Below are 27,963 nucleotides of genomic sequence, written 5' to 3'. Positions count from 1 at the left end.
AAAAGATGACTGGAGGACGTTGATAAACACATGTAGCTTTTTTTTTTAAACAATATGATTTCAACGTATTTCATATTGAAATTTATTTTTAAAGTATTAAAGAAATTGACAAAATAAATTACACCATATGATTTTTACATTTAAATAACAAACTAGCCTACAACAAGATAGACATTATCCCTGATTTACATATGAGAAAATTGAGGTTTGTTTTTTTTTTTGCCCAAAGTCACCCACAGGTGGCACTGAGGATATGAACTCAGTTTGTCTCACTCAAAGTGTAATGCTCTGTGTAACCATCCTTCTTTGCCTCCAGGGAATGACTCAGGCATGTAGATCTGTGCTTTCAATGGACTAGCCATTAGACAAACATGGCTGAGAACTTGAAATGTGACTAGTCTAAATTCAGATGTGCTTTAAAATACACCCTATATTTTGAAGATTTACTACAAAAAAACTCAATAATTTTAAAATATCTCTCTCATATTTTGGATGTATTATCCTAATATATATACATATAACTAATTTCACCTGTTTTTGTTTTAATATGGCTCTGATGATTTTCAACTTCTAAGATTTTTGCTTATCTATGTCTGCGTGCCATAAAATGCAATTCTCTCCTTATTGCATGAGTCCTCTTATATGAGGTATCTAAAATAGTCATGCTAAAAACATAAAATTACATACGTGGCCCACATGTTTCTATGTGTTGGCACTAATTTAGATCATTTCCATTTAGGTTCCGAGAAGTAAAATTTTGGAGTTTCAAAGGGAAATTTCCAGGAATTTAAAACATCAATCAGCTACACTTAATCCTTCTTGGTTTACTCTCTTCTGCACTTAATAAGCATAGACCTGGCCGGGCGCGGTGGCTCAAGCCTGTAATCCCAGCACTTTGGGAGGCCGAGGCGGGCGGATCACGAGGTCAGGAGATCGAGACCATCCTGGCTAACACAGTGAAACCCCATCTCTACTAAAAATACAAAAACGAGCCGGGCGAGGTGGCGGGCGCCTGTAGTCCCAGCTACTCAGGAGGCTGAGGCAGGAGAATGGCGTAAACCCGGGAGGCGGAGCTTGCAGTGAGCTGAGATCCGGCCACTGCACTCCCGTCCGGGAGACAGAGCGAGACTCCGCCTCAAAAAAAAAAGCATAGACCTTAAATATCCTTTAGAGAAAGCATTTCATATTGAACAAATTGAGTGGTCATTTAGCAATCCTACAGATGGACTGGAGCATTTTACGATAAACTAATTATAGGAAAGACATAATCAAGGATTTGGTGATCTTATTTTGCAGGCAGTTGCATAAATTCCTAGAGCCAATGCAGGTAGGGTCAAAGATGGTACATGTGTTGATCAGGAATCAAGAGTTGATCCAGAGATTTCATTTTGGTACAGGACATAAATCTCAGAATAGTCTCTGGGCTTCTTTTGATCATGATTTTCCAGCATAGTGTTAGATAACATAATAGATGTCAAATAATAAAAATAAAACGTCTTCATATTATAGTATAAAGACTCTAAATCCCCACTGTGGTAGGCTGTGGGTTGGAAGGCTCCCTGGAAAAGCATATTTAAGATTCATAAAAGCAAAGCCAACTGGTTCCACTTTAGGCCTAAGAATTATGATATGAACCTTGAACATTCACAAAAATTATCTCTCCTCGAGCATATGTTAATCAAAATTAAACCCTTAGTTATGAAAAACTCAGATTTTATTTTTTAATAAGTCTTTGTATAGGCTTTTCAAGATTAGAGAAAATTCTGTTTGCAAACTGAGCTATTTAGCCTGCCTAAACTGGAAAGTAGAAATAATCCTTTCAAAGTACAATTAGTGACTGCCTTCTGTGGACAGAGCAGTCTAGTAAATGTTCTGGAAAGTATAAAGGAAGCAGACAATACAAATTCTGCCCTCAGGGGTGGGATTTGTCTTATATGTAGAGTTTGCTCTCTAGCATCAGTGAGTGTTGAGGTCTGAAAACAAGGGAGTAGACACATCTTAGGTCCTTATTGGAAACAAGACTTCTTTGGCTTCATACTTAAATGGAAAGTTTGCACGGAATCATAGGTGTAATCCATTCTCAAATGAGAAAGGAGCCATCAGCTCTGTGACTTTCAGGCTAAGCAGCCTCATTCAGCAGTCTGCTTGGATAAATAAGGTCTTATTCTATCATCACTGCCTGTCAGCTGTACCTGTCATTTGGTGTCACTAACTTAGGCCAGTTCAAACAGAAAGCAACCTCTTTCTGCCACAAAGCATCTCCCTAGGCAGAGATCACAACATAAACTAAAGCACTAACTCTCAAGAGCCTGTTGTCACGATGATTCAGTTCATATATTATCTCTGACTTTTCTGAGGTCATCTAATAAGTTCTAACCAAAAATAAATATTTAATATTTCATTAAATAACATTATTACTTAGTCTAAGGTGACTGGGTTACATAGGATGGCTTGAAAGAGATAAGCCTTGGTGGACATTTAAAAAATTTAAATGAAGTAAAGAGCAATTGGTTTAGTTCCCTTCCCCTAGAGTGTTCTCAAGTTGAGAAGACAAAACTTTGGGAACAATCACAGAGGGGCTAGGTACACAATGCAAAATTGCTGCTGGAGAAACTGAGAGAGTAGATATTAAATAACTAAGTGCACGTTGGATGAATAATGTTCTGGATCCAAGAAAGACATACACAGGTAAAAAATGAATTCATGCCTTTTGTGTTGTTCAAAACTTGTACTTTATTTTTCTCAAATATTTTTACTTATGCTTTTTGTCATTATCCACAGTGTTTTTTTTTTTTTAAGCCTGAGCCACTTTGTGATTTTAGCCTTAATATAATCATCCCCTTACTCTTAAGACTAATTCCTTTTCCCCTGTCACTTTGCCTTTGTATAGTTTGTAAAAATGAGGACCTTAGAAAATCAACATTTCCTGTGAACTTGAGAGACTATATGAGCAGTGCCCCAACCAGTAGGATTAGGCATGTAAAACCAGTTGGATAGCAGATATATTATGATCTCTTGGACAAAGGTATAGTTGTGTGCATGTCTACAAGGTCATCGTGATTTGCCATTAGCATAAGGATCATGTAGGTTGACCAGGGTGAGGTAGGACTACCCACAGGATTGTGTAAATTGTGGTAGGGGAGGCAGTATACAATATTCATGAATTAAACACCTAGCTAACTGCTTTCCTGAAAATGGTCTGTGTTCTAAAAGACAAAGATCTAGGTTTTTTGCTGTTTTTTTCTTTAACTTATGAAGATGCAAGTCACTAATACGTTACTTGCTCTAGTTTAAAATGAAAGCAACTGCCTATGGTAAGGTAGAGAAGACAGCTAAATTGTATCAGAATATGTAAGACTTTTAAATTAAGTTCTGAGTTACCTCACCTTATAAAAATATATGTCAATATACTAAGTACTCAACAAAGATCCAGGATGTGGGATATTTAAAAATACATCTCTCTTGGATCAGCACCAAAAATATCAGTTTCTGTACAACCCGTGTCAAGTTTTTAAGTATACACACATTAAAATTATTTCTGATAAAAAATCACACACTTCACGGAAATCATTAAAGATATATGCAAATTACTTTTAAATACATTCTGACATCAAAGTCAGGCAATTCACTTGGAAGAATGTTATAATGAATATCACTGAATTTTTGTAGTAAGATGTTTGACGTCAACTTTGATTATGGGAATACTTTACATCTCACACAAAGGAGGCACTGGTACTTAGAAACTTAAGAAAATTACTAGAATTGTTAAGACTGAGGTGAAGAATTTGTACAGCCTTCCACAATTTCAAAGAGGTAGTGATAGATACTCGTCCTCCTGGCAATATCAAATGCAGTTTCTTCCAGGTTGTTTTTCAGCCCTGGTTTGACATAACGGTTCATCAAGAGGAGTTCTAGGGTATCCTTGCTGTCTCTGTTTCCAGCAGCAAGATGCAAGGGGGTCAAGAGGCCTTTTGTTTGGGCATTGATATCTGCATCATGCTGCAGTAAGAAAGAAGCCACTCTGGTATTATTCCACTTACAAGCACTGTGCAGGGGCGTCCAGCCATCCACAGTCACTGCATGAACGTCTGCCCCCTGTGCAATGAGCTCCCGGACAATATCTAAGTGTCCACTGTAGGCTGCGCGATGAAGAGGGGTATACTCATCTTCATCCCTAGTGTTCACATGAGTGGCCTTTTCAGAAAGTAGTCTCCGCACTGTAGTTAGCTGAGAAGAAAAAAGGAAATCTTTCAACTCAACTCAAACCAAAACAATAACTAAAACAAAATTGTCTTGTGGTGTTAGATTTAATTAAGTTGAATAAAAACTTACTTGTTAGTAGATGACTTTAAAATGAAAATAATTTAAGATCTCTTTTTTGGGAGGAGAGGACTACTGATTTAAGAATGAACAAGTTAGTGTTAACTATACTTTGTTGCTTCTAAGAATGAGATTATCTGAATATCAAACCAAACCCTTACTCCTGGTCCAACTAAGGTTCATTGCATAAAAGCTTTGGTCCAGTGAATATCATAGGCTTTAATTGTATTTAATATTTTATATGTTATCTGTGAAGAAAACTGCTTGATTTTTCTATTGGATTATCACACCAATATATACACTGTATGAAACTTTTAAATATAAAACTTTTAACAAAAGAATAAAGTATTAATAAGGAATTCTAGGGATTCAAGAGCTCAATTCCTTCTTAATACAACCTTAGAAACATCCTTTTAGGTTGTAATTTTTAATTTGTTCTATGGGCCTCTGGTTAAATGTGGCATGCTCTTGGGTTAAAAAGCTATTTAAAATGCAAGACCCTTTTAGTTATTAGTTTACTAAAACAGACATGGGGAAACTTAGTAAAATTAGGTGGAAGTGGCCAAGTAGAAGAAATAGGCTTTTGATGTTCACTCCACTTGGATGATCCTGGGCAAATTAATATTTCTGAATCTCAATTTCTTACTCTATAAAAGAGAAGAATATTACTTATAGAGATACATGAGGATTAAATAATGTAATAAGGTACCTGGTATAGTTAGTATTTAATAAATGTTAGTTTCCATCCTCTTTCCTAAATGATCCTAATGACTTTATATAAATGATTTTAAAATATAGATGATTACTTGCTATCTTTATAATTATCCTTAAACCCCCAAATAATACCTGGCATGACATTTTGCAGCTTAATATGTGCTTTCATGTACATTGTCTCATTTGGTCCTCACAATCAAGAGATAGGTATGACAGCCATAATAGTAAAGGCAGGCCTTCTGGCTTGAACCCAGTGCTATTCCTACTGTCACACTTCCCTCTGTAATTTTTTTTTTTTACCCGATTTTTTTCAGCAGCCCAAAGAAGCAATTTGCTTGGGTCTTTTTCCATTTTTTTTTCTTGCAATCGATACCACTCTTCATTTTTGTCATCTTGCTCCTCATCTTCATCAGAATTGCCTACCCAAAGACTTTGAGTACCAGTAGGAATAAGGTGTCCATGTGTTTCCAACAATTCAAGTTGGTTAAAGTGTTCAGAAAAATCCAAGGAATTCTCTTGGTCTGGTATTCCATCATCATTTCCTTTTTCTTTTTCCATTTTTACTACTATTCTAAATAAAAAGCATTTCAAATGCCAGGGTATAATCTTCCTAGAGATAAATTATGACTGCTTTATTCATCAAGACCTGAAAACACAAATACAAAAGTTATTAGTAAAACAATAATTCAGGCTTTATCAACTGCATAGATAAGTCTCGCAAACATATACAATTAAACCCTGTCTAAACTCTTGTTTTTCTCATGGTATTCCTTACATACACTAAATACTGGTGCTGACAGAAAACAACAAAAGTAAGAAGCATTAGACCACTATTAGATCACAGATGATCTTTAGTGGTCTAATGCTTCTTACTTTTGTTGTTTTCTTCTAAGTCAACTATATTATTATATAACTATTATTTTTAATCTACTGGTTTAGGTATGATGGTATTATGCTAAGAGTGATGAATGCTTGAAGGTTTTGAAGTATAACTAATACAATTAAGAAGGTGCATTCAAGATTTTTATAAACTAGACACACAGATAATATAGAGCAGAAATAAAAACTTCTAATTCCTAAAAAAACTAGTTGGAAGAATCAGGGATTCTTGAAGATGGAATAGCCCCCAAAAGGACATCTGTCCCAATCTCTCATTGGAGCAGATATCTTTATCACAACATCTACACTAATTATCCTATTTCTACTTTGATAATTTCAGGCCTAGGAAAATTCACTGCTTTAAAAAGTAGTCCTATTTATTGATAAGCAACTATAGTTCTTACTTGGGTCCTTGTTTTCAACTGAATTTCGGCTGTCATTCATTCCTTCATTCAACTAATATGAATAGAATGTCTGGTATGTGTCAATTTCTGGGTACTGGGATTCAATAATGAGCAAGATTCATGTCTTCACCTCAGGAAGCTTACTCTAGTGTAGGTGACCGGCAAAGACATCATGTGACTGGCAAAGACAACATGATAAGTACTACTACAAGACCTTATCTAGAAACCATGAGTATACAGGAAGTTCATAATTCCCCTAGTCCTAAGGGATTAAAGAAGGCTTCCTGAAGGAACTGATGTCTCTTCTGCTAAGCCGCCATATTAATTTATAAACCAATATCCGCTTAAAGAGTTACACAGCATATAAACCTTAATCAATCACAGAAAAGGAGAATAACCAATAGATAATTTAAAAATACCAATTCCCAGCCTCCCAACTCTATTTGTCGAAATCTTATCAGTCTTTCAAGGCTCTTCTCAGATGTTATCTCTTTCATTCTTTCTTGATCCTCTCATTTAGATCACTTTCTGCTTTCTACTTTTTTTGGTGCTACATTGTATTTCACCACTAACTTTGTTCTTGTTTTTGTCCCTTAAAAGATTATAAGTTTAAAGATAAGGACCACATTTAACTTATATTTATCTCCTACTTGTCTATAGAAGGCATTAAGTATGTGTAGCATTATATTTAATTAAAGTCTTGTTGCTTGATTTTGCCTGGAATGGATTCTGAGAAGTTCCAGAGTTAGACATACCCCCGATACTGATTTCTGGTACCTAATCTCACAAGCTTAACAGTATACAATCTTAATGTGGTATTAAATTTTATGACTAGTGGCAATAGCACTAAACTCAAGTTTAAATATATTACTCACATCCAGTAACTTTTCTGGACCTGTTACTTTACTGTAAAATGTAAGAATTTTACTAAAGTGTTCCTAAGGTCAATCCGGCTTTTCAGTCACCCTTGGAATCAGAGACACCCAATCAGAATCGCTTTGTGTTTTATTAATTCTCCTGGAGCTTCTACTTTTTCTTTGATTCTCAAACTAATTCCTGAACCTTGCAACACAAAAGTGACCATACATCAATTCATTAAACACTTAACAGAGGCTAAAAAATAAAAGTTCACTTGTAACTATATCAAATATAGTAACCTTATACCACAGATCTTATCCTCTTCCTCAACATGCTTTTCCTTTTAATAAAAACTCCCTTTATATAAATTTTCAGTTTACAGATTCAGATACAACAAATTATATATAAAATTTTACTGGTATATTTAGTTTAAAAAGCCAAACCTAGGCGCATCTACCCGATTCACAGTTAAAAAACAAAACTGATTACTTGATGATGATATTCCTGATATTCCATCAGGAATATCAGGGTACGTTTCCTAACTTAATGGGCATATCCTATTTTGAGAGAGATCCGAACTACGTCAACTCCTTACAAACAACTCAGTGATGGGGGTGGGGGGGAGTATAAACCTTACAGATGAAGGAGGTTCAGATAGATAAAACAACTTGCCCTAGATCAAGGACCCTTCAGTGGAACTGAAAGGGCAGACGTTCTAATTCAAAAGTTCCACATTATTTTTCGCTGCACTATACATCTTACTGTTATCAGCACAAAGCAATGCAGATGTGCTGAACTCAAGGACCTATGGGTGACACCTGTAGAGAGTCTGGTGCGTGGGAGGGAGGGAGAGGGGATTCAGCTCCGGCACTCTGCCACCGGCCGGGAACTCACAGGCCCGCGAGCTCCGCCTGAGGCCTTCTAAATAGCCAAGAGCGGAGAAGCGGCTTCAGCCCTACCTGGGGACCACGACGCGGCCTGACCTGCAGGGCTCGGCCTGGGTTCACAGGCTACCCACCCGCACGGGCTCAGGAGTTCTTACATGGCGCGGGTCCACCAGAAAGCGCGGTCCGGGAGAGGGAATAACTACCCACCTGACAGAAGGGAAAAATCGCCGCCTTGCATCTCACTTCCGGGTTTGTCTCCTCGGCAGCTCAAGATTGGCTCCTGCGTGAGGGCGGGACCTCGCCGCTACTTTCCCCGCCCCTTCACGGCGTGCGGTAGCCAATGAGAACCGAACTGGACTTGAAGCGTCTACGTTACCCATGAAGTGTCGCGAGAGAAACAGACGCCGTTCTCTCCCGCGGAATTCAGGTTTACGGCCCTGTGGGTTCTCAGAGGCAAGTTCGGACTGTGTTGTTTTCTTCTCAGGGATCCTGCCCTTTCTTCCTGGAAAGAAGACAGCCTTGGGTCCCTATTGTGGGGCTTTGAAGAGTCCAGGAGTGGGGTAATTTCGGAATCGCATTCGTCTCCAGTTTCTGCAGGTTCCCAGGCTGAAGCCCAGAGTTAACTGGAACCTCGGGAAGAACGGGCCGAGTGGGCCGGGGAGGGGTCCTGGCGGGCTCCGCGTTCTGATTTCCAGGCGCCTGGCGGTGAGGGCGTGTTGAGGCTTGGAATCCCGACGGAATCTGGAGCTCCAGATGTGGTGGGGGTTGTCTCGCGGTGGCAGCCACTCTTCCCCAAACCTGGCTGTTTTCAGTCATCCTGCTTCTGCCTAAAGATGTTCCTCCGCAGACCACGTGTTTGTTTATTTACACTCGCTTTAAACGCGGGTCCCTTCCCTTTTCCAAAGTAGCCAGGTCCTTTAAAAAAAAACATGTGTTTGAGCAGGAAATACAGGATTGCCTCCGTTCTCCGAAGTAACCTGTGCCTGCAACTTAAAAATATCTGCGCATCTAGAGTTGTTTGTGTGTTGAACCACAACCATATGTGATCCTTTTTGCCCATTTGTTTAGCATATATTAATTTCCCATAAGAGCACGGGAAAAGAAAATAAGAGTTTAGTCATCCTGGTGAAACTAGGATAGCACTGGAGATGTATTATTTCTATGCTTAGTTCATTAAAAAAAATTAAAGTATAGTGGGTGTTTAGATGAAAATGAGACTTCTGGATTTGCCAGTCTGCTTAAGACGTCTGTACCTTGTGCAGCGTAAATCATGTTGGTTAAATACGTGCAGGCTTTTTAAAAAATGTGTTTTATAATGTAATTTTGTTTTTAGAATTTCTAGAATTTGGAATCGAGTGCATTTTCTGACATTTGAGTACAGTACCGAGGGGTTCTTTGGAGAGGAACCTGGTCCCAGAGGAGCTTGACTGACCTTAAAAATGAGTACTGCAGATGCACTGTAAGCACCGGACTTCTGGAATCCCTTGTTATTTTGGGTTTCTAAAGCTCCTCAACTGTGATCACAATAAAAGAAAACTTATTTAATAAGCAGTAAATAAAGAATCTGCTTGTGAACAGAAATACTAGTCATCAAAAAGGATATTTGGAATGTTTTTAATATTTATCTGTTTAATTAGAAACTAATATGCAACGATAGATTGGAGTCTTGCTGTAATTTGATATATTGATATAGTATTGTTTATGTTCTTAGGCTTTGTCTTAAATTATTGAAGTTATAAATATTCAGTTTTCCTGACAAATTCTTATTAGTCAATGCAGTTCTGTTTAAGATTTTTAGAGTAAATTCCTCTAGTATTAAATAAGTTGGAAATGAATTTGAATGAAATGGGAATAAATAAGAGGACTATAAAAGTTATGTGCACTTTGGGAGGCTGAGGCTGGCGGGATCATCTGAGGTCGGGAGTTGGAGACCAGCCTGACCAACATGATGAAACCCTGTCTCTACTAAAAATACAAAATTAACCAGGCATGGTGGTGCATGCCTGTAATCCCAGCTACTCAGGAGACCCAGGCAGGAGAATCACCTGAACCCAAGAGGCGGAGGTTGCAGTGAGCCGAGATCATTAAAAAAAAAGTTATGTGGGAAAGACTTTAAACTTGTAGTCTTTTATCCTAGTTTCAAGTCCTTGGACACTACTAGCTGTGTGATCTTGGGCAAGTCAGCAATTCTCTGAGTCTTACCTCAATTTTGCCATTTGTATAACTGGAATAATTATACCTTTCTCAGATTAATTTTGAGGCTTAAATGAGAGAATTCATGTGAAAATACCTCATAAATTGCTACCAAAGCGTGTAGTATTGTGATTTGAAAAGTATTCTGACTTACCTTTTTTGATATAGCAGTCAGAACTGTGTGCATATCATTTTTGAAGTTTTTGAAGAGGAATCGTTTCTGGAAATATCTTTTGTTTGTAAAGATTTGAATTTTGGAGATATATGCAGAGATTTTTTTAAAAATTCATTGTGGTTTATTTAAAAAATGAGTTTTTAAAAAACTCATTGTGGCCTGAGTTTTCATCATGGGTTTTAGTCCTGTTTCTGTCACTAGTTATGTGATAAAGCAGTTAATTTCTCTGGGTTTAGCCGTCTCATTTGTCAGAGATAATAATGCCTGACTCTTTATCTGTGAGGATTGAGATGAGATCATAGAAATAAAAGTATTTTATGCAATTAAAGTTAAGTTTAGTGTAAGAGAGTATTAATAACTATTACATTACGACTTCACATTAAAGTACCTTTGAATATTACCAAATTCAAATTGAAACAATTCTGTTTTGTTACTTGGCCAACTTTTTTAATGAAATCTAACTCTATAGAGAGTAGAGTCAAGCAAGTGTCTTCAGGGGCCTGAATGTAAGTTATTAGCATATTAGTATAAAATTGACTTATAAATTTAGAGGAAGGCTTTTTAAATTAACTTTGATTTTCCTGGAAGAGTACAAAGTCAGATAAATAACAAGTTTAGATATAGGTGTCAAAAGCTCTTTGGTTTTCTAAGAAGAGGAAAACAAGCAAACTTTCGGGCTTGGGTTACATGAGTTTGTAAAACTGGTTATAACAAGATTGGAAATTTTTGAAGCAGTTATAGATCCTTGTAAAGATTTATGTACATTTGTTCTATATTGAACTAGTGGTTAGGAAAACTAATGTTAATATATGTTGAGTACTTCAGATTTTCAGATGAACTCTAAGGCTAAAAAAAAATTTTACTCCATAACTGTTGTTATTTATTTTATAAGTTTAAGCCTCAATTTGTTTGAATATCCTTTTAATGAATTATTAATATATTAAATGTTTTTTCTTTTTTAATATAGTGATGATGAAAACACATTTAAAATCTTAGTTGCAACAGATACTCATCTTGGATTTATGGAGAAAGATGCAGTCAGAGGAAACGATACGTTTGTAACACTCGATGAAATTTTAAGACTTGCCCAGGAAAATGAAGTGAGTGTGGTTTATATTTGTGCACTTTCTACCGTATTCCCTTAGTCAACAGTTATTTTTCATTCTAAAATTACAGATTTGTTTTATAAGCTCAGGTGCTTACCTTGCCTGCTTGAATATCAATATACTAAAAGCTCAAAGTCGATTTTGTGTGCTTTGTGTCTTAAATTCAAGTAAGAGCTACTTTTGTAGACAGTCTTTAAATTTTACAAATTTTTTGGGGTGTTTACTGAATGCAGGATACTGTGGCAGTGTCTATTTGAAATGGAAGGTGACTGTCAAAACTTCTGCTTTCAGAGGACATAGAAGAAAACTAGTGTGAAAGACATATATCCACAATCCTCAAATGCAAGGTTGTATGTGATAGTAGCCCTAAGGAAATTCTAAATAGCATTTCCTGTGAGTTTAGAGGCAGAAAAGATCACATTTAGATTATAGCAAGATGAGGGCTGGGCGCGGTGGCTCATGCCTGTAATCCCAGCACTTTGGGAGGCCGAGGTGGGCGGATCATGAGGTCAGGAGATCGAGACCATCTTGGCTAACACAGTGAAACCCCGTCTCTACTAAAAATACAAAAAAAATTAGCCGGGCGTGGTGGTGGACGCCTGTAGTGTCAGCTACCTGGGAGGCTGAGGCAGGAGAATCACGTGAACCTGGGAGCAGAGGTTGCAGTGAGCCGAGATCACATCACTGCACTCCAGCCCAGGGAACAGAGCAAGACTCCATCTCAAAAAAAGAAAAAAAAATAGCAAGATGAGCTTAATGAAAAAGGTTGTGTTTAACTTGGGCTTTGGAGGAAGGGTAGAGTTTTGGCCAGTGGGAAGCATAGAGAATGTACATCCATGTGAAGCAGGAGTGAAGACACAGGTAAGACAGTATAAGGTATGTTAGGGGCCCTGTAGTCAATTTGGCTCACCGGCAGGTCATAGTTAGCAAGCATGCTGAGACACTAAAAGTAAAGGTTTGAGCTGCATTAATGAGGACTTCAAATATCAGATTGAGAAATTTATACCCAGTTCAATAGAAAGTCTTCTGGCAGCAGAGTATAATACCATGAATTGGAGACCAGCTTTTTGAAGTGTTGTCCTTAGGGATGGGAAAGAGGAAGTGAATGCAAGAGATACTGCAAAAAGAGGATTCGTGTGCTTTGGTTAGTTGTAGGGTGTGGAGATAAGGGCAAAGGGGATGACAGTGACTCTGAAATGTGTGGAGTTTGGGTGAATAGTTGTACCAAAAATAGAAATAGGTAGATAAGGAAGAGGTGCTTCTTTATGTGGGAAGGTGAAAGTTTCTGATTTAGATAGATTTAGAGTTGGAGACTGCAATGGGACAATCAAGGAAAAATTTCAGCAGCCAGTTAACACATCAGCCCAGGAGAGGGTTGGAGAATAAACATAAAAGTTGACTTGCAAATTAACACCTCCAATCTTGACTTTTCTGCAGAGTTCTTTTCAGTTTATCTGCTAGGTCCTTATTTCTTCCTCCCAAATATATATGGTGCCTCTCTACTACTCTCTTCACACTAATAAACTTAGTCCAAAGCTTGATCACGTTTCACATGGCCTGCAGGAGGTCCCCTTCCATCTTTCTGCTTCCATTCTTTTCTGCTGCATCTACTCAGCATACATCTACTCAGCATAGCAGCCAAAGTGAACTTTTAAAATAATAAATCAGATCATGGCACTCTTGCCTAAAATTTTCCAAGTGTTATTCCATTGAATCTAGTATAAAATTCAAACTACAAGGTTCAACTCGATCTTGGCCCCTGCCATGAAACTTCATCTCCTACTACTCTCTGCCTGATTTACAGTGCTACATCCACACCGGCACGTTCTACTCTGAGGCCCTTATATATCTAGTTCTTTCTGCTTGGAGCACATTGATCTTGGTGGGACCTACTTCTGAGAGTTCAAGTCTTACATTTTTGGAGACGTCTTCCCTGATACTTTCAAGCACTCTTTTATCACATTTCTCTGCTTTTTTTTTTTCATAGCATATTTTTAATACCACTATCTGAAATAATTTATTGAATTACTTATTTATTATCTGTCATCTTCACTAGAAGGAAAACTCCATGAGAGTGAAAATCTTTTGTTTGTTCATGCTATATCTTAGTGCTTAGAAAGAATCAAGAAAGCAGTGGGTATACATATTTTAAGTTTCTTAATTAAGTGAGGCAGTGGCTGGATTCTTTCATTTTAGGTTCAGGGGTACATGTGCAGGTTTATTATATAGGTAAACTCATATGATGGGGATTCGTTGTGTAGATTATTTTGGCACCCAGGTATTAATCCTAGTACCCCTTTATTATTTTTCCTCATCCTCTCCCTCCTCCTGTCATCTGCCCTCTGGTAGGTCCTAGTGTCTGTTGTTCCCCTCTTTGTGTCCATGTGTTCTTATTTAGCTTCCACTTATAAGGGAGAAGTGGTATTTGATTTTCTGTTCCTCCATTAGTTTGCTAAGGATGATGGCCTCCAGCTCTATCCATGTCCCTGCAAAGGATATGACCTGGTTCTTTTTAATGGCTGCATAGTATTCCATGGTTTATATGTACCACATTTTCTTTATCCCGTCTACCATTGATGAGCATTTAGGTTGATTCCATGTCTTTGCTATTGTGAATAGTACTGCAGTGAACATATGTGTGCTGTGTCTTTATGGTAGAAGGATTTATATTCCTTTGGGTATATACTGACTAATGGAATTGCTAGCAGGGTGGAATGGTAGTTCCATTTTTAGCTCTTTGAGGAATCGTCACACTGCTTTCCACAATGGTTGAACCAGTTTACACCCCTACCAACATTGTGTAAGTATTCCTTTTTCTCTGTAATTTCACCAGCATCTGTCCTTTTTTGACTTTTCAATAATAGAATGTAAGGTGAATTTTTCCTTCCCTGAAGGCACAAAAACTTGTGGCCAAAGGTCTGTTTCCTGCCAGAGAATCCTGCATGTGCTCTTTCTTTTTTAACTCTTGAGCCCTAAAACAGAATCTTCTCCTGAGAGTAAGCTACTTACTTCTACTTTGCCCTTTCCTTCACCTCTGTTTCCACTGTTTCCCTTCCCTGCATTCCTTAATCTTAACTGTTCCAGCCTCCATAACCCCTAGGGACTTCTAGATGCGTATTATGTTTACTTGTTTTCTTGATTTGTATTTAGTATTTCTTATTATTGAAGTCTAAATTCTTCCTGGCTTTTAAGTCCCTTATTATGTTGGCCCATGCCCACTAACCAGTCTTAGTTCTGTTCCCTAGATTCTTGGAGTCTTTTTTTAAAAAAACTTTTTATTTTGAAACAACGTCAGTCTCACGTAAAAGTTGGCAAGAATGGTGCATAGAATTCCTTACCTGTCACCCAAGTTTTCTAACCTTTTGTCACATTTGCTTTATCCTCTCTTTACAAACACACGATTTTTTTTCCCTCAACCATTTGAGAGTAAACTGCATGTATAATCATAGAAAACCAGGAAAGTAGTATTGATTCAGTGCTATTATATGATGTTAAGATGTTGCCAATTGTTCCTGTAATGTCTGTTTTAGCTCTTTGGAGGCTGGTTGGTGGCATCCAGGACCCAGTCCAGGTTTACATATTGCATTTAGTTGCCATGTCTCTTTGTCTCCTTTAATCTGGTACATTTTCCTGACCCTGATATTTTGAAGAGTACACAGGCCAGTAATTTTATAGAATCTTCCTCAAATTGACTATATGTGGTATTTCCTCATGATTAGGTTCAATTCTGCACTTTTGGCAAGAATACCACAGAAGTGAGTCGTGTTCTTTTCAATATTTCCTAGAGTCACCGCCAGCCAGTTAAAAAAAATTTTTTTTAATGTTTGAATGATGGCAAAATATATTAAATACATAACATAAAATTTCCCTTGTTAACCATTTTCAAGTGTACAGTACAGTAGTGTTAAATACGTTCCTATTGCTGTGCAACCAATCTCCAGAATTATTCTCATCTGGCAAAAATGACACCCATTAAGCAACAACTTCTTTTCGCCCCATTATATTTTTCATTTGGTTTGTTGTTTTTGTTTTGTTTCTTCCATGCCTTTGATTGTGATCATTTTCTTCCTTTTACTCAAATAATGTTCATTCTGGAAGGCCTAGCTTAAATCTCACATTTTTATTAAAGTTACCCTAACTACCATACGCACAGTGATCTATACCTTGTGTTCTTTTGTATGATTAAGCACTTAAGTTTCTTTAGGTGCATCGTATATGTCTTGAAAGCCTGTGTTAGACTTTTTCTGTATGATTTCCCTCCTTCACTGAAGTTATTCCTAGAATATCTTCCTCAAAATCATTTATCTTTCCTAGTGCAACTAACATGCCATCATGTTAGTTCATCCCTTCTAGACTTTGTGTCCATAGGCGAATTGTCCTGCCTTGAGTTCATATTCATCGTAGTGTCATCTCCGCTGCTGGTTGCTTACGTGTCCATTCTGGTACACCCCAGAGTTTGACTTATGTTTGGATGTATAACAGTTTGCCTCTTCCATTAGAGTTTGAACATATTTAGGATAGGGATGATATTTTATTCATCATTGTATCCTCAGGACTCAGCAGGGGGTCTTGCATAGAGTCAGTATTTAATGAGGGCAGGGATATAATCTGTTTTGTAGATTGCTGTTTTTTAGCTTCTAGAACCTGTAGGAATTCTAAATAAATGCTGAATGAATTAAATGAATGATTTGGATTGAATTTGGTATCTCTTCCATACGTTCTGTTGAAGTGCTAAGTTTATGTTTGATTCAAATAATAGAAAAAACATGATCACCTTGTGTAGCTTGAATCAGAGACTTGGTGTAATTGGAAGATGGCTTTTTTTAAGATAGCTTAGTCAGCTAAATTAGAGTCAGATTAATTACCAGATTGAAAGTCCCTTTGAATAAATAAAATGTAAATTTTTAAATTGCCATACATAATAGTGTATTTTGTGAGTTTTTTAAATCTCTTTCTTCTGCAGTTTATAAAAATGTTACCTGTAAAACATACTAATTTTAACACCTTTTTCTGTTGATCAGGTGGATTTTATTTTGTTAGGTGGTGATCTTTTTCATGAAAATAAGCCCTCAAGGAAAACGTTACATACCTGCCTCGAGTTATTAAGAAAATATTGTATGGGTGATAGGCCTGTCCAGTTTGAAATTCTCAGTGATCAGTCAGTCAACTTTGGTTTTAGTAAGTAAGTATATTTATTTACTTGAGTGAATGATTACTTGTGTATGGTATTTTCTGTATAAGACGCACAAACACACAGTTAACCATTTTGCTTTCCACATAAGCTATTTTCTTAGTAAATATCATTCTTTGAATTTTTTGTACATCGTCATATTAATTTGTATTTTCCCAATTAATAGTGGGACTGACCCAGCTACTCAGGAAGTTGAGGTGGGAGGATTACTTGAGTCCCAGAAGCAGAGGTTGCAGTGAGCCGAGATTGTGCCACTGCACTCCAGCCTAGGTGATAGAGCAAGATTCCATCTCAAAAAAAAAAAAAAAAAAAAAAAGTTTTGGGACTGAATATCTTCTCAGGTTATTGTACATTTTGGTATCTTCTCCTGTTCATATCCTCTACCTGTTTTGAAAACTGAGATTTTTTGTTTATTTGTTTTTCTACCTGAATTGCAGAAGTTACTTATATATTCTAGTTATCAAACCTTTGTGATACATATATTTTTTCCCAATTAGTGGCTTATGGCTTGTCTTTTGACTTTGTTTATGGACTCCTGTTGACAGAAATATTTGATTTTTATGTAGTTAAATCTATTGTTTTTTCTTTTATTCCATTGTGCCTTTGGGACTATTTATGACATTCATCAATCCCTGTATTATAAAAATATCATGTGCTTTTTCTTTTTTTTTTTTTTTGAGATGGGGTCTCGCTCTGTTGCCCAGGCTGGAGTGCAGTGGCATGATCTTGGCTCAGTGCAACCTCCGCCTCCTGGGTTCAGGCAATTCTCCCTGCCTCAGCCTCCTGAGTAGCTGGGATTACAGGCGCCCATCACCACACCCGGCAAGTTTTTGTGTTTTTAGTAGAGACGGGGTTTTGTCATGTTGGCCAGGCTGGTCTTGAACTCCAGACCTCAGGTAATCCACCTGCCTCGGTCTCCCAAAGTGCTGGGATTACAGACGTGAGCCACCACTTTCGGCCCATCATATCTTAAACATTGTACAGGATCTCACATTGCATTTGGTAAAAAAGTTTCCTTAGTTTCTTCAGCCCGTGTCAGATTTTCTGTTGTCTTTCGTGACCCTGATACTTATAAAGAGGTCAGATATTTTGTAGAATGTCCCTCAATTTGGGTTTTTCTCTTGCTTTCTATGATTAGATTGGGATTACAGGTTTCGGGGGAGAATATTCAAGAAGTGACCCTTTCAGTCACATCACATCAGAAGGTGCATGACATCAACCTGATTTATCACTGGTGATTTTAACCTTGATCACTTAGTTAAGCCGGTCTCTGCCAGATTTCTCCGGTGTAAAGTCATTATTTTTTCCTTTCCATATGCTCTTGGTTAGAATTGAGTCTCTGAGTCCATCTTACTCTCAAAGGGAGGGGAGTTAAGTTTCCACTTCTGATGGACATAAAACCACCAAGGTAATTAATAAATATTTAGGGGAGATATTTGAGGCTGTGCGACTTTTCTATTCCGCCTTAAATTTGTTCATTAATTTTAGATTCATCAGTGAATCTTACCTACAACAGTTGTAACTGTGATATTCTAATTGTGATTTTCTGTTTCCTATATTCTTTCTACATGTATTAATTGGGATTCTTTTGTAAGGAAGATTTGCCCCTTGTCCCACATTTGTTTATTCAGTTTTCTGTATCAGTTTATTCAGTTGTCTGTGTCAGTTTATTCAGTTGTCTGTATCAGTAGATACATTTTTTTTTATTTGGGTTACAATTTAATACTATCATAATTTATTTGTGGCTTAAATTGTTCCAGCTTTAGCCATTGGGCTCTTTTTGAGATTGGCTGCTGTATCCTTTTGATATACCCCCATATCCCACCCTTTCTTCTGATTTTTTTCACTGTAAGATGTTCCAGGCTGATTTTGTACTTTTTCTTAGCTTCAGACTCAACCATTTCTTCAAGGAGCCCTGGTTCTTTTTGGAGAATGGTATTTGGAAACCAAGATCTGGATGTTAGATGTGCACATTACTATTGTATTGTTGCTTCTAGGCTCTCAGTGGACAGAGCTAAGAAAAATATGTGTACATACTAACCCATGAGAATAGGCATACTCATGTTTATTTATTTATTTATTTAAATTTTGCTTTTGACACAGGGTCTGGCTGTCTTGCCCAGGCTGTAGTGCAGTGGCATGATCATAGCTCACTGCAGCCTCAACCTCCTGGGTTCAAGCTATCTTCCTGCCTCAGCCTCCCAAGTAGCTGGGACTACAGGCATGTGCCACTGTATTAGTCCGTTTTCATGCTGCTGATAAAGACATAATCGAGACTGGGCAATTCACAAAAGAAAAAGGTTTAATGGACTTACAGTTCCACATGGCTGGGGAGGCCTCACAATCATGACTGAAGGCAGGAGGAGCAAGTCATGTCTTATATGGATGGTGCCAGGCAAAGAGAGAGGTTGTGCTGGGAAACTCCCATTTTTAAAACCATCAGATCTCTTTAGACTTATTCACTATCACTAGAGCAGCACAGGAAAGGCCCGCCCCCATGATTCAGTTATCTCCCACGTGGCCCCTCCCATAACGCATGGTAATTGTGGGAGCTACAAGATGAGATTTGGGTGGGGACACAGAGCCAAACCATATCAGCCACCACACCCAGCTAATTTTTAAGAAATTATTTTTGTTAGAGATGGGGTCTCACTATGTTGCCCAGCTGGTCCTGGGCCCAAGCAGTCCTCCTACCTTAGCTTCTCAAAGTGCTGTGATTACAGTTGTGAGCCACCATGCCTAGCCCATATTTATTTATTATTTATTTTTTAAAGTGTGACTTTATATTGGGAGGTAAATTTTTTTTTGAGATCTTGTCTACATGAAAATGTTTATGTTTACTTTCCCCTTGATTGATAGTTTGGCCGCATATAAAATTGAGTTTTAAAAGATTTGTATAATACTTCGTCCTTGTTTGTAAAAATTGTGATCAGTGTCTATGCTCTCCTTCTATTCAAATCTAAAACTCGAGACATTTTTTATTTTTTATTTTTTGAGAAGAAGTCTCACTCTCTCGCCCAAGCTGGAGTGCAGAGGCACGATCTTGGCTCACTGCAACCTCTGTCTCTCAGGTTCAAGCAGTTCTCCTGCCTCAGCCTCCTGAGTAGCTGGGACTACAAGTGTGCACCACCATGCCCAGCTAATTTTTTTATGTGTTTTTAGTAGAGATGGGGTTTCACCAGGTTGGTGAGGCTGGTCTTGAACTCCTGACAACCTCAAGTGATCCTCCCACCTCGGCCTCCCAAAGTGCTGGGATTATAGGCGTGAGCCAATTATAGGCGTGAGCCACTGCACTGAGCCGGGACATTTTTTGACTTTAGTGTTTTCTTTCTTTTATCTTATTTTTAAACTGCATTCTGTTTTGAAAACTGTTTCCCCACCCTATATACATGTTTAGCTATTTATTTGCTCACTGTTGTTTCTTGTATTTCATTTCTTTTGTGTAGATTTAGTTTCCTTCTTTCTGAAGTACAGTTTTCAGTAGTTTTTTCATGCGGTGTCGGTGGGTGGTAAACTCTTTTTTTGTTGTTGCTGTTGAGGAGTCTACTGTTAGTTGAGTTGCTAGAAAGTTTAGCATAGTGATTAAGAGCATGGGTTCCGGTAAAAAACAGTCTGAGTTCAAATCCTGGTTCTGTCATTTAGTAGTTGTAAAACTACATTAGTCACTTAACCACTCCACCTTAGTTCTGTCATTCATGACATGGGTAAGAAATGTGCCAATCTTACAGAGTTGAGAAGATTGAGATCATAAGAAAAATGCTTAGAGTAGTGACTAGCATAAAGACAATACTCAGGTAACACTTAAGATTTTCTTGTTGTTCTTAACATATTGCAGTCTTACTTAGCTGTGGATTTAATTCTGTTTGTCCCGTGTGGGCTTTATCATATATTTAGTGTAGTATTACTGTTTTTCAGCAACTTGGGGAAATTCCTATTCATTATGTTTTCAAATATTGTTTCCCTTGTCTTTCTGAATATCATTTATATATCATACTGTTAAAAAAAAATACTGCCCATAACTTTACCTCTTTGTGTTACATTTTGGATAATTTAATCTTCCAGTTTACAGTTCATGTAGAAAATAGACAAAGATAGGGAAATCCTGAAAAAGAAGACTACTAAGGAGTTAATAGCCAATTAGATTTGAAGTATAACAATGCTACAATAATTGAAAATGTGGCATGGCTTATGAATTGGTAGATAGGTAAGTGAAAGAGAATAGAAACTCCAGAAATAGCCTCAAATACATATAGGAATTTAGTATTTGATGAAGGTCACTGGCTCATAATGTAGGGGAAATAATGGATTCAGTAAAACTACTAGGAGAAACTGTTAGACGTATTTTAAAAATCTAGATGTTGGAAAGCCTTCTAAGTATGATATAAGATCCAGAAGCCTTAAAGATTCATACATTTGTCTTTGCAAAAATAAATTTCTGTATGCCAAAAACTGCCTGAAGCAAAGCCAGAAGTCAGAGTTCAATCAGGAGGAATAATTGCAACCAATTGCAAATTAAGGCTGAGTTCCCCAATAAGCAGTTCTTTCAAGACAATAACATTCATGAGTTAGTAAGAAATAAGGAAGATGGACATACTTCACAGAAAAGGAAATAACATGACATTTAACCTTTTTTTTTTTTTTTTCGAGACAGAGTCTTGCTTTGTCGCCCAGGCTGGAGTGCAGTGGCGCGATCTCGGCTCACTGCAAGCTCCGCCTCCCAGGTTCAAGCACTTGTGCTGCCTCAGCCTGCCAAGTAGCTAGGACTACAGGCGCGTGCCACCATGCCCGGCTAATTTTTGTGTTTTTAATAGAGAAGGAGTTTCACCGTGTTGGCCAGGCTCATCTCGAACTCCTGACCTCAAGTGATCTGCCCACCTCGGCCTCCCAAAGTGCTGGGATTACAGGCGTGAACCATGGAGTCCGGCCTAAATGTATTTTTAAAAGTTTGATCTAACTCATAAGAAAAAGAGCTATACTGAAATATTTTTCTCCTATCAGATTGGCATAGGTCTGTGACTCTCAATCCTGAGTGCACAGTACAGTTACCTAAGAACCTTTAAAAATATGGATGCCCCGTCTCCAGGCCAACTGACTTAGAGTCTCTCTAAATATGTCATGGGCATTGGCATTTCTTAAAAGATCCCCAGGATAATTCCAACATGCTGCTAGCATTGAGATCTACTAGCATAGATTTAAGAGCTGGATAATATACTATGTTAGTGAGGTAGGGGGAAACCGTCCCTCTTGTGCATTGCCATTGCATTATGTGTAAATCGCTATGGTGGGAAATTGGCAGTGTCTATCAAAATTACAAATGCACGTACTCTTTGACTTAACAATTCCCTTCCAGGTATCCTTTTACAGGTCGACTTACAAGGGCAACAAGATTACTTTGTACAAGATCACTCCGTACAAAATTCCTTTGTACAAGATTACTCACTGTAGCATTGTTTGTAAAACAAGACTGCACAGAATCTAAATGTCCATTGGTAGGGAACTGCTCAAACACATCATGATAATCCATGTAATGGAGTACTGTGTAACTGACAGAGCAGAAGAAAGGTCTTCATGTACTGATGTGGAATGATTTCTGAAATATGTTGAGTAATAAAAGCAGGATGCAGAAATCTGTATTTTTGTATCATTTATGTAAGGAGGAAGAAAATCTATTTGTGTGTATAGGTATAGGATCCTTTTGAAAAATGCACTAGGAATTGCCGACATTATTTGCCTCTGAGAAGGGGTGCTGGATGGCTGGGGGCAGGGGCTGACAGGAGACTTTAATTTGCACAGGTCATAATTGATAGAGCTCAGAGTTTTAATTTACCTCTTTGGGATTCTAAAGTATATGGGTTTTCTTCCCTCCCCCCACTATGAATAAAAACCATATGCTAAGTTTTTAAAATTTTGAAGGCCTATTTACTTTTCATTAATTAGATGTACTACTCATACATACCACAAGCACTGTTTATTATAGTTGGGGTTTCTTTAAAATGTAGTACTTTGAGATATTTTCAAACTAATTGAAATGAATTGTCACCTACAATTTTATTTTTTAAAGCTCTAAGCTAGTGATCATATGCCAATGTAGATTATGCAGTTTGCCTATGATTGCATTAATATTTTGGAGGAGAATCTTAGGGAAAACAGCTTTTGTCCCTTGTAGAAATTTTAAATAATTTTTTTTTTTTTAAGGTTTCCATGGGTGAACTATCAAGATGGCAACCTCAACATTTCAATTCCAGTGTTTAGTATTCATGGCAATCATGACGATCCCACGGGGGTAATTATTGTTTTCTTACGGTTTGTTGGAATTTTGGAAATGATCAGTTTAGTTTGTCTGTGGAGAGCATGCCTCCCCTTTTTCTCAGTGTGTAGTAGTCAAATTGAGTCAAAAAGTCAAGTTGACTTTTCACATTCATACAAACTTTTATACTGCTTTTTAGATTTTTTTAAAAATCTGGACTAAGAATTGGTGTATGAGCGATGCTTTTATTTCATTAGTACTGATGTTAACAGTAAGAAGCCAGGAGTAGGAGTGAACACCTAACGTTTGTATAGTTCTTTACAGTTTGCCAGTGTTTTTATAACTGTCTTATAAAATCTCACTTTTAAGAAATGATTGTTTCGTGAACATCTTTAAATCTAAATTAGATTATCTTAATTTAGATTATCTGTTAGATAATCTAATCTCAATTTAGACTGCCTGTTAGGTAATCTAATCTCAATTTAGACTATCTGTTAGGTAATCTAATCTCAATTTAGACTATCTGTTAGGTAATCTAATCTCAATTTAGACTATCTGTTAGGTAATCTAATCTCAATTTAGACTATCTGTTAGGTAATGTAATCTCAATTTAGACTATCTGTTAGGTAATCTAATCTCAATTTAGACTATCTGTTAGGTAATCTAATCTCAATTTAGACTATCTGTTAGGTAATCAATCTCAATTTAGACTATCTGTTAGGTAATCTAATCTCAATTTAGACTATCTGTTAGGTAATGTAATCTCAATTTAGACTATCTGTTAGGTAATCAATCTCAATTTAGACTATCTGTTAGGTAATCTAATCTCAATTTAGACTATCTGTTAGGTAATGTAATCTCAATTTAGACTATCTGTTAGGTAATCTAATCTCAATTTAGACTATCTGTTAGGTAATCTAATCTCAATTTAGACTATCTGTTAGGTAATCTAATCTCAATTTAGACTATCTGTTAGGTAATCTAATCTTAAATTAGATTATCTGTTTGAAATGTAGGTAAGAAATGTAGGTAAGACTAGAGATCGTACCCTCAAAGTATTTTTTTCATTTTATCTGGTTACTAATATTATGAATCGCTGATGATCTATGGTCTTTTTTCCCCAGGCTTTAAGAGGTTTGCTTAATATTACAAAGCTTTTATCTCATGACTGATTTTTATTTTTTTGTGGCCAAGACATCCTAAGTTTTGGTGAGATGTTAACCTTGCATTTGGCATGTGATTCCAGTTGCTGTAGGTGATTTGTAGTACAAAAAAATGTAGCAAATACTTTTACTATTGTAATTTTGTTTTGAGAAGACACTGTCCTCATCTGTTTTTGTAAGTAGTATATGGAGTATGCTTTTAATGGGTGATATGATATTCATGCAGATACTTTTACATATACACTAACATTCTTTGAAATTATTTTATGTAGGCAGATGCACTTTGCGCCCTGGACATTTTAAGTTGTGCTGGATTTGTAAATCACTTTGGACGTTCAATGTCCGTGGAGAAGATAGACATTAGTCCAGTTTTGCTTCAAAAAGGAAGCACAAAGATTGCGCTATATGGTTTAGGTAAGATAGTTTTATTTTACTCTTTATGTCCATGCATGATTCTTCAAACAATTGAGAAGTGAAATTTTGGAGATAAGTTTGTATCTGTTTGGAAAAAATGGGGCAAACCTTATTATTATTTATTGGTGACTATAAAAAAATGATGGATGGTTTTGGTAAAAATTTTTGGTGAGAAAATGTCTTTTCGTTACTATTTATTATTTTGGGGTTTTTTTAGACTCAGATGTAGAATCCTGAATGTTAGAATTATAGAATAATTAGCAAAACTGCACTTTGATATCTTGGAAGTCTTTGAAAGGTCTAATGCTTCACTGCTAGCTTATAATTTTGTCTAGCTTTCATAACACCTCTGGCAAGTAGAAAAGCATCATGGTTATTTATATTTTAGAGATAAGGAAAGTGAAATCTGGATGTTATATCTGATTCAGCAAGTGATACAGCAGGAAGTGAAATATACTTTTCTAAAAAAAGCTATTAACAGTTGTTTTAATCACTACAGTGTTATTAGGGATCGTATCTCCAGAAAATTGCCTTTCCTCCTCCATTCACACTAAGGACAGATTTCATTATGCCTCAGTCACCACCGGAAGCACATCTCTCCAGTCATCCATTTTCTCCCAAACTCTTATCTTATCCTGTTCTATTATACCTTCCTTAACTAGACTCTGTCTCCACCCTGCACCTTTCTCTGTCCCCCAGCCTTCATTATAAACTCTAGGAACTCTTTTTATAATTACCAGATTCCTCATTATTATCTCTTCTCTGAATGTTGTCTTTACTTTCTAACCTTCAGTGAAGCCCAACTGACCTCTGAGGTTCCTGTGTCCCATGCAGTTCTCTTACCCCTGGGCTTTTGGGCAAAAGCGGGAATCACTGTTCTTGCTCCACCCACCGCTTCTTTGTCTGCCTGCAAACACCCTATTCCCTTTAAGCTTCTGCCATCTGGCTAAACTGCATTGCTTTTTCTCTCAGACTTTTTACTACTTACCCACCTTCAATTTTGCCAGTGTTTTCAGTGTTTCAACACTGAAGTAGATTAATCTTCTAATGCCTTAGGCTTTGTGTGCCTTGACTTTTTTGTCTCCAGTTACATGTTCTGCATTCCACCTCAGCCATTTATTCCATTGGCCACTCCTATGGAATTCTCCTTGGGAGCTAGGCCACTTCTAACTCCTAGACTTCTACATTGTTGGCTTTCCTTCTGAGACCCTCTCTAATCTGTATATAAAGTAGCAGTGTTGTCCACCCTTTTAATTCGATAGTGTTAATTCTCCATCTTAGCATCCTGGCTTTTTCTCCTTTCATAATATTTAATGTTTGTAACTATTTTGTTGACTTGGTTTTGTTAGTTTCTTTCACTAGATCAAGATGAACTTATGGAATATGAGAATTGTTTGAAAGTCATTGAGTTATTTAAAAAGCACAATATATTTTATTTAAAACAATAATATTGTTTTTAAATACACTTTTATCATCCCTTTTAATACTTATTTCTGCACATGTTATAATATATATGTTAGATCAAAAGAATATATAATTTATAACAAAGGGATGGTGAAAAATAGTATTACTAGAAGTTTTAATAAGAATTTAAGCATAGGAAACTCACATTTTTATTCTACATTTTACTGGTTTTGAACATATATATGCCTGAAATGGAAAATGTTTTTTTAATGCAACTAACTACTGTTTATCAAGAACCTGGAACAGGCCGGGCATGGTGGCACATGCCTGCAATTTCAGCACTTTGGGAGTCCAAGGCAGGTGGATCACTTGAGGTCAGGAGTTCAAGACCAGCCTGTCCAACGTGGCGAAACCCCATCTCTACTAAAAGTGCAAAAATTGGCCAGACGTGGTGGTGCATGCTGCAATCCCAGCAACTCAGGAGGCTGAGGCACGAGAATCACTTGAACTCAGGAGGTGGAGGTTACAGTGAGCCGAGATCATACCACTGCATTCCAGCCTGGGCAATAGAGCGAGACTGTTGAAAAAACAAAACAAAACCCTGGAGCAGCCAGGCATGGTGGCTTATGCCTGTAATCACAGCACTTCGGGAGGCTGAGGCGAGAAGATTGCTTGAACCCAGGAGTTTCAGAGCAGCCTAGACAACATAGCAAGACCCTGTCTCAATTAAAAACAAAACAAAAAAGATTAAAAAAGAACCTGGAACATACCCATTTATAAATGATTCCAGAATTCAAATGTATCTCGCAACAGTAAAGTGAAATACTTTGAAAAGGATATAATTTAGAAGCAAAATAGATTCATTTTTTAAGCCAAAGTAAGAAAACAATTTAAAAATAATTTAATGTCCATTTCAGGATCCATTCCAGATGAAAGGCTCTATCGAATGTTTGTCAATAAAAAAGTAACAATGTTGAGACCAAAAGAAGATGAGAACTCTTGGTTTAACTTATTTGTGATTCATCAGAACAGGTAAAAGTTTTCTCTGAAAAAGTTTGAGCCAAGTGCTGAGGTTTCCCAGATCTGTTTCTGAACTCACCTATTTCAGTGAAATGCCCTTAATCTTTCAATGTTGTCAGTGCAGGATCAGACAAAACATAGGTTTGCTTTGTGTGATTTCGTTTTGAAATTGTCTTTAGTATATATTAATACCTGCAAGAATATTTGCAACATATGGATAAGGCATACACCATGAATACTCCTCAATTCAACAAAAAGGTAGAATCTTTTTGTTGGATTATCCATTCCATTATCCCATTCCTTTTCCCTGATCCCACCTGCTTCCCCTTATCCCAAAGGGAAGCATTATTAATTTTGAATTAATTATTTCATTGCTTTTTTTTGCTGTTTAATCACATATATACTCATATTATGCTATATATTTTACAGCCAACTTATTTTTAGCATTACATTACTGAGATTCATCCATTTTGATGCTTAGAAATGTAATTTATTTTTACTGATGCGCACAGTTATGCTTTGCCTCCTGTCAGTGAACAGGAGTTTTTTGCTTTTATAAATCTTGCTGTTATGAACATTCTTATACATGTTTCCTGCTGCATATATGCAAGTGTTCTTCCAGAATATACAAATATAGCTAGATTACCTTTCTTTTGTTAGTAGTTTTAAGAAGTTTAATCTGTTGGCAGGATATAGGATTGATTGAAAAGAAGACAGACTTGAAGAAGCAAGATTTATTATCTGATCACTGCAGTAAAAATATGAGGTGGTGACAATGATGGCAATGAAACAGAAATGGGAGGGACACACCTGAGAAGTTGTAAGGGAAGAACTCAAAGGATTTGGGGCCTGACTATATAATTTATTACAGTTGTCCCTTGGTATCCACGGGGGGTGTTGGGTCCAGGACCTAAAATCCTGGGATGCCTAAATCCCTTGAATAAAGTGGTATAGCATTTGCATATAACCTACATATATCCTCCTGTGT

At 37.1% G+C, this 27,963-nt stretch overlaps 2 protein-coding genes and 1 long non-coding RNA gene across 11 annotated transcripts in view; 1 reads left to right on the top strand and 2 right to left on the bottom strand.

The window, feature by feature from the left end:
- Positions 1-210: 210 nt before the first annotated feature.
- LOC117081780 lies at positions 211-1,749 on the bottom strand. The gene is made up of 2 exons (XR_004436275.1): positions 1,156-1,749; positions 211-855 (listed from the first exon to the last, which is right to left on the bottom strand). It is a non-coding gene; the product is annotated as an uncharacterized LOC117081780 (long non-coding RNA).
- A 964-nt stretch (positions 1,750-2,713) lies between these two features.
- On the bottom strand, positions 2,714-8,405 carry ANKRD49 (ankyrin repeat domain 49). 2 transcript variants are annotated; one of them, XM_033208186.1, is made up of 3 exons: positions 8,270-8,405; positions 5,335-5,680; positions 2,714-4,227 (listed from the first exon to the last, which is right to left on the bottom strand). In XM_033208186.1, exons 2-3 carry the CDS (start codon positions 5,590-5,592, stop codon positions 3,766-3,768), a joined length of 720 nt encoding a protein of 239 aa, XP_033064077.1. In that variant the 5' UTR covers positions 5,593-5,680; positions 8,270-8,405; the 3' UTR covers positions 2,714-3,765. The 2 variants fall into 2 exon arrangements, with proteins under 2 accessions (XP_033064077.1, XP_033064078.1); XM_033208187.1 differs by having other exon boundaries at positions 8,135-8,276.
- Positions 8,406-8,425: 20 nt separating this feature from the next.
- The window catches only part of MRE11 (MRE11 homolog, double strand break repair nuclease), an 87,318-nt gene continuing 67,780 nt past the window's right edge, over positions 8,426-27,963 (top strand). For 4 of the 8 annotated variants that reach the window (XR_004436274.1, XM_033208185.1, XM_033208184.1 and 1 more), the window contains exons 1-7: positions 8,490-8,622; positions 9,396-9,521; positions 11,398-11,530; positions 16,558-16,718; positions 22,923-23,010; positions 24,410-24,551; positions 26,873-26,987. Coding sequence is in view for 7 of the 8 variants with exons in the window: in XM_033208185.1 (XP_033064076.1) it covers positions 9,502-9,521; positions 11,398-11,530; positions 16,558-16,718; positions 22,923-23,010; positions 24,410-24,551; positions 26,873-26,987 (659 nt within the window). In the remaining variant the exon portion in view is untranslated. Of the gene's footprint in view, positions 8,623-8,662; positions 8,768-9,395; positions 9,522-11,397; positions 11,531-16,557; positions 16,719-22,922; positions 23,011-24,409; positions 24,552-26,872; positions 26,988-27,963 lie in introns of those variants that run through there. The other 4 variants (XM_033208182.1, XM_033208181.1, XM_033208180.1 and 1 more) reach the window with 4 other exon arrangements.

This window comes from Trachypithecus francoisi, unplaced genomic scaffold (assembly GCF_009764315.1).
Source record: "Trachypithecus francoisi isolate TF-2019V2 unplaced genomic scaffold, Tfra_2.0 Lachesis_group8, whole genome shotgun sequence".
NCBI lineage: Eukaryota > Metazoa > Chordata > Mammalia > Primates > Cercopithecidae > Trachypithecus > Trachypithecus francoisi.
The sequence above is the reverse complement of the archived record's forward strand: the minus strand, read 5'-3'. Positions and strand labels throughout refer to the sequence as shown.

Coding starts and splice junctions, on each gene's coding strand:
- ANKRD49 (XM_033208186.1), bottom strand. CDS start 5,592: ATGGAAAAAGAAAAAGGAAATGATGATGGAATACCAGACCAAGAGAAT. Junction 4,228..5,334: donor GGGCTGCTGAAAAAAATCGG/GTAAAAAAAAAA, acceptor TTTTCTTCTCAG/CTAACTACAGTGCGGAGACT.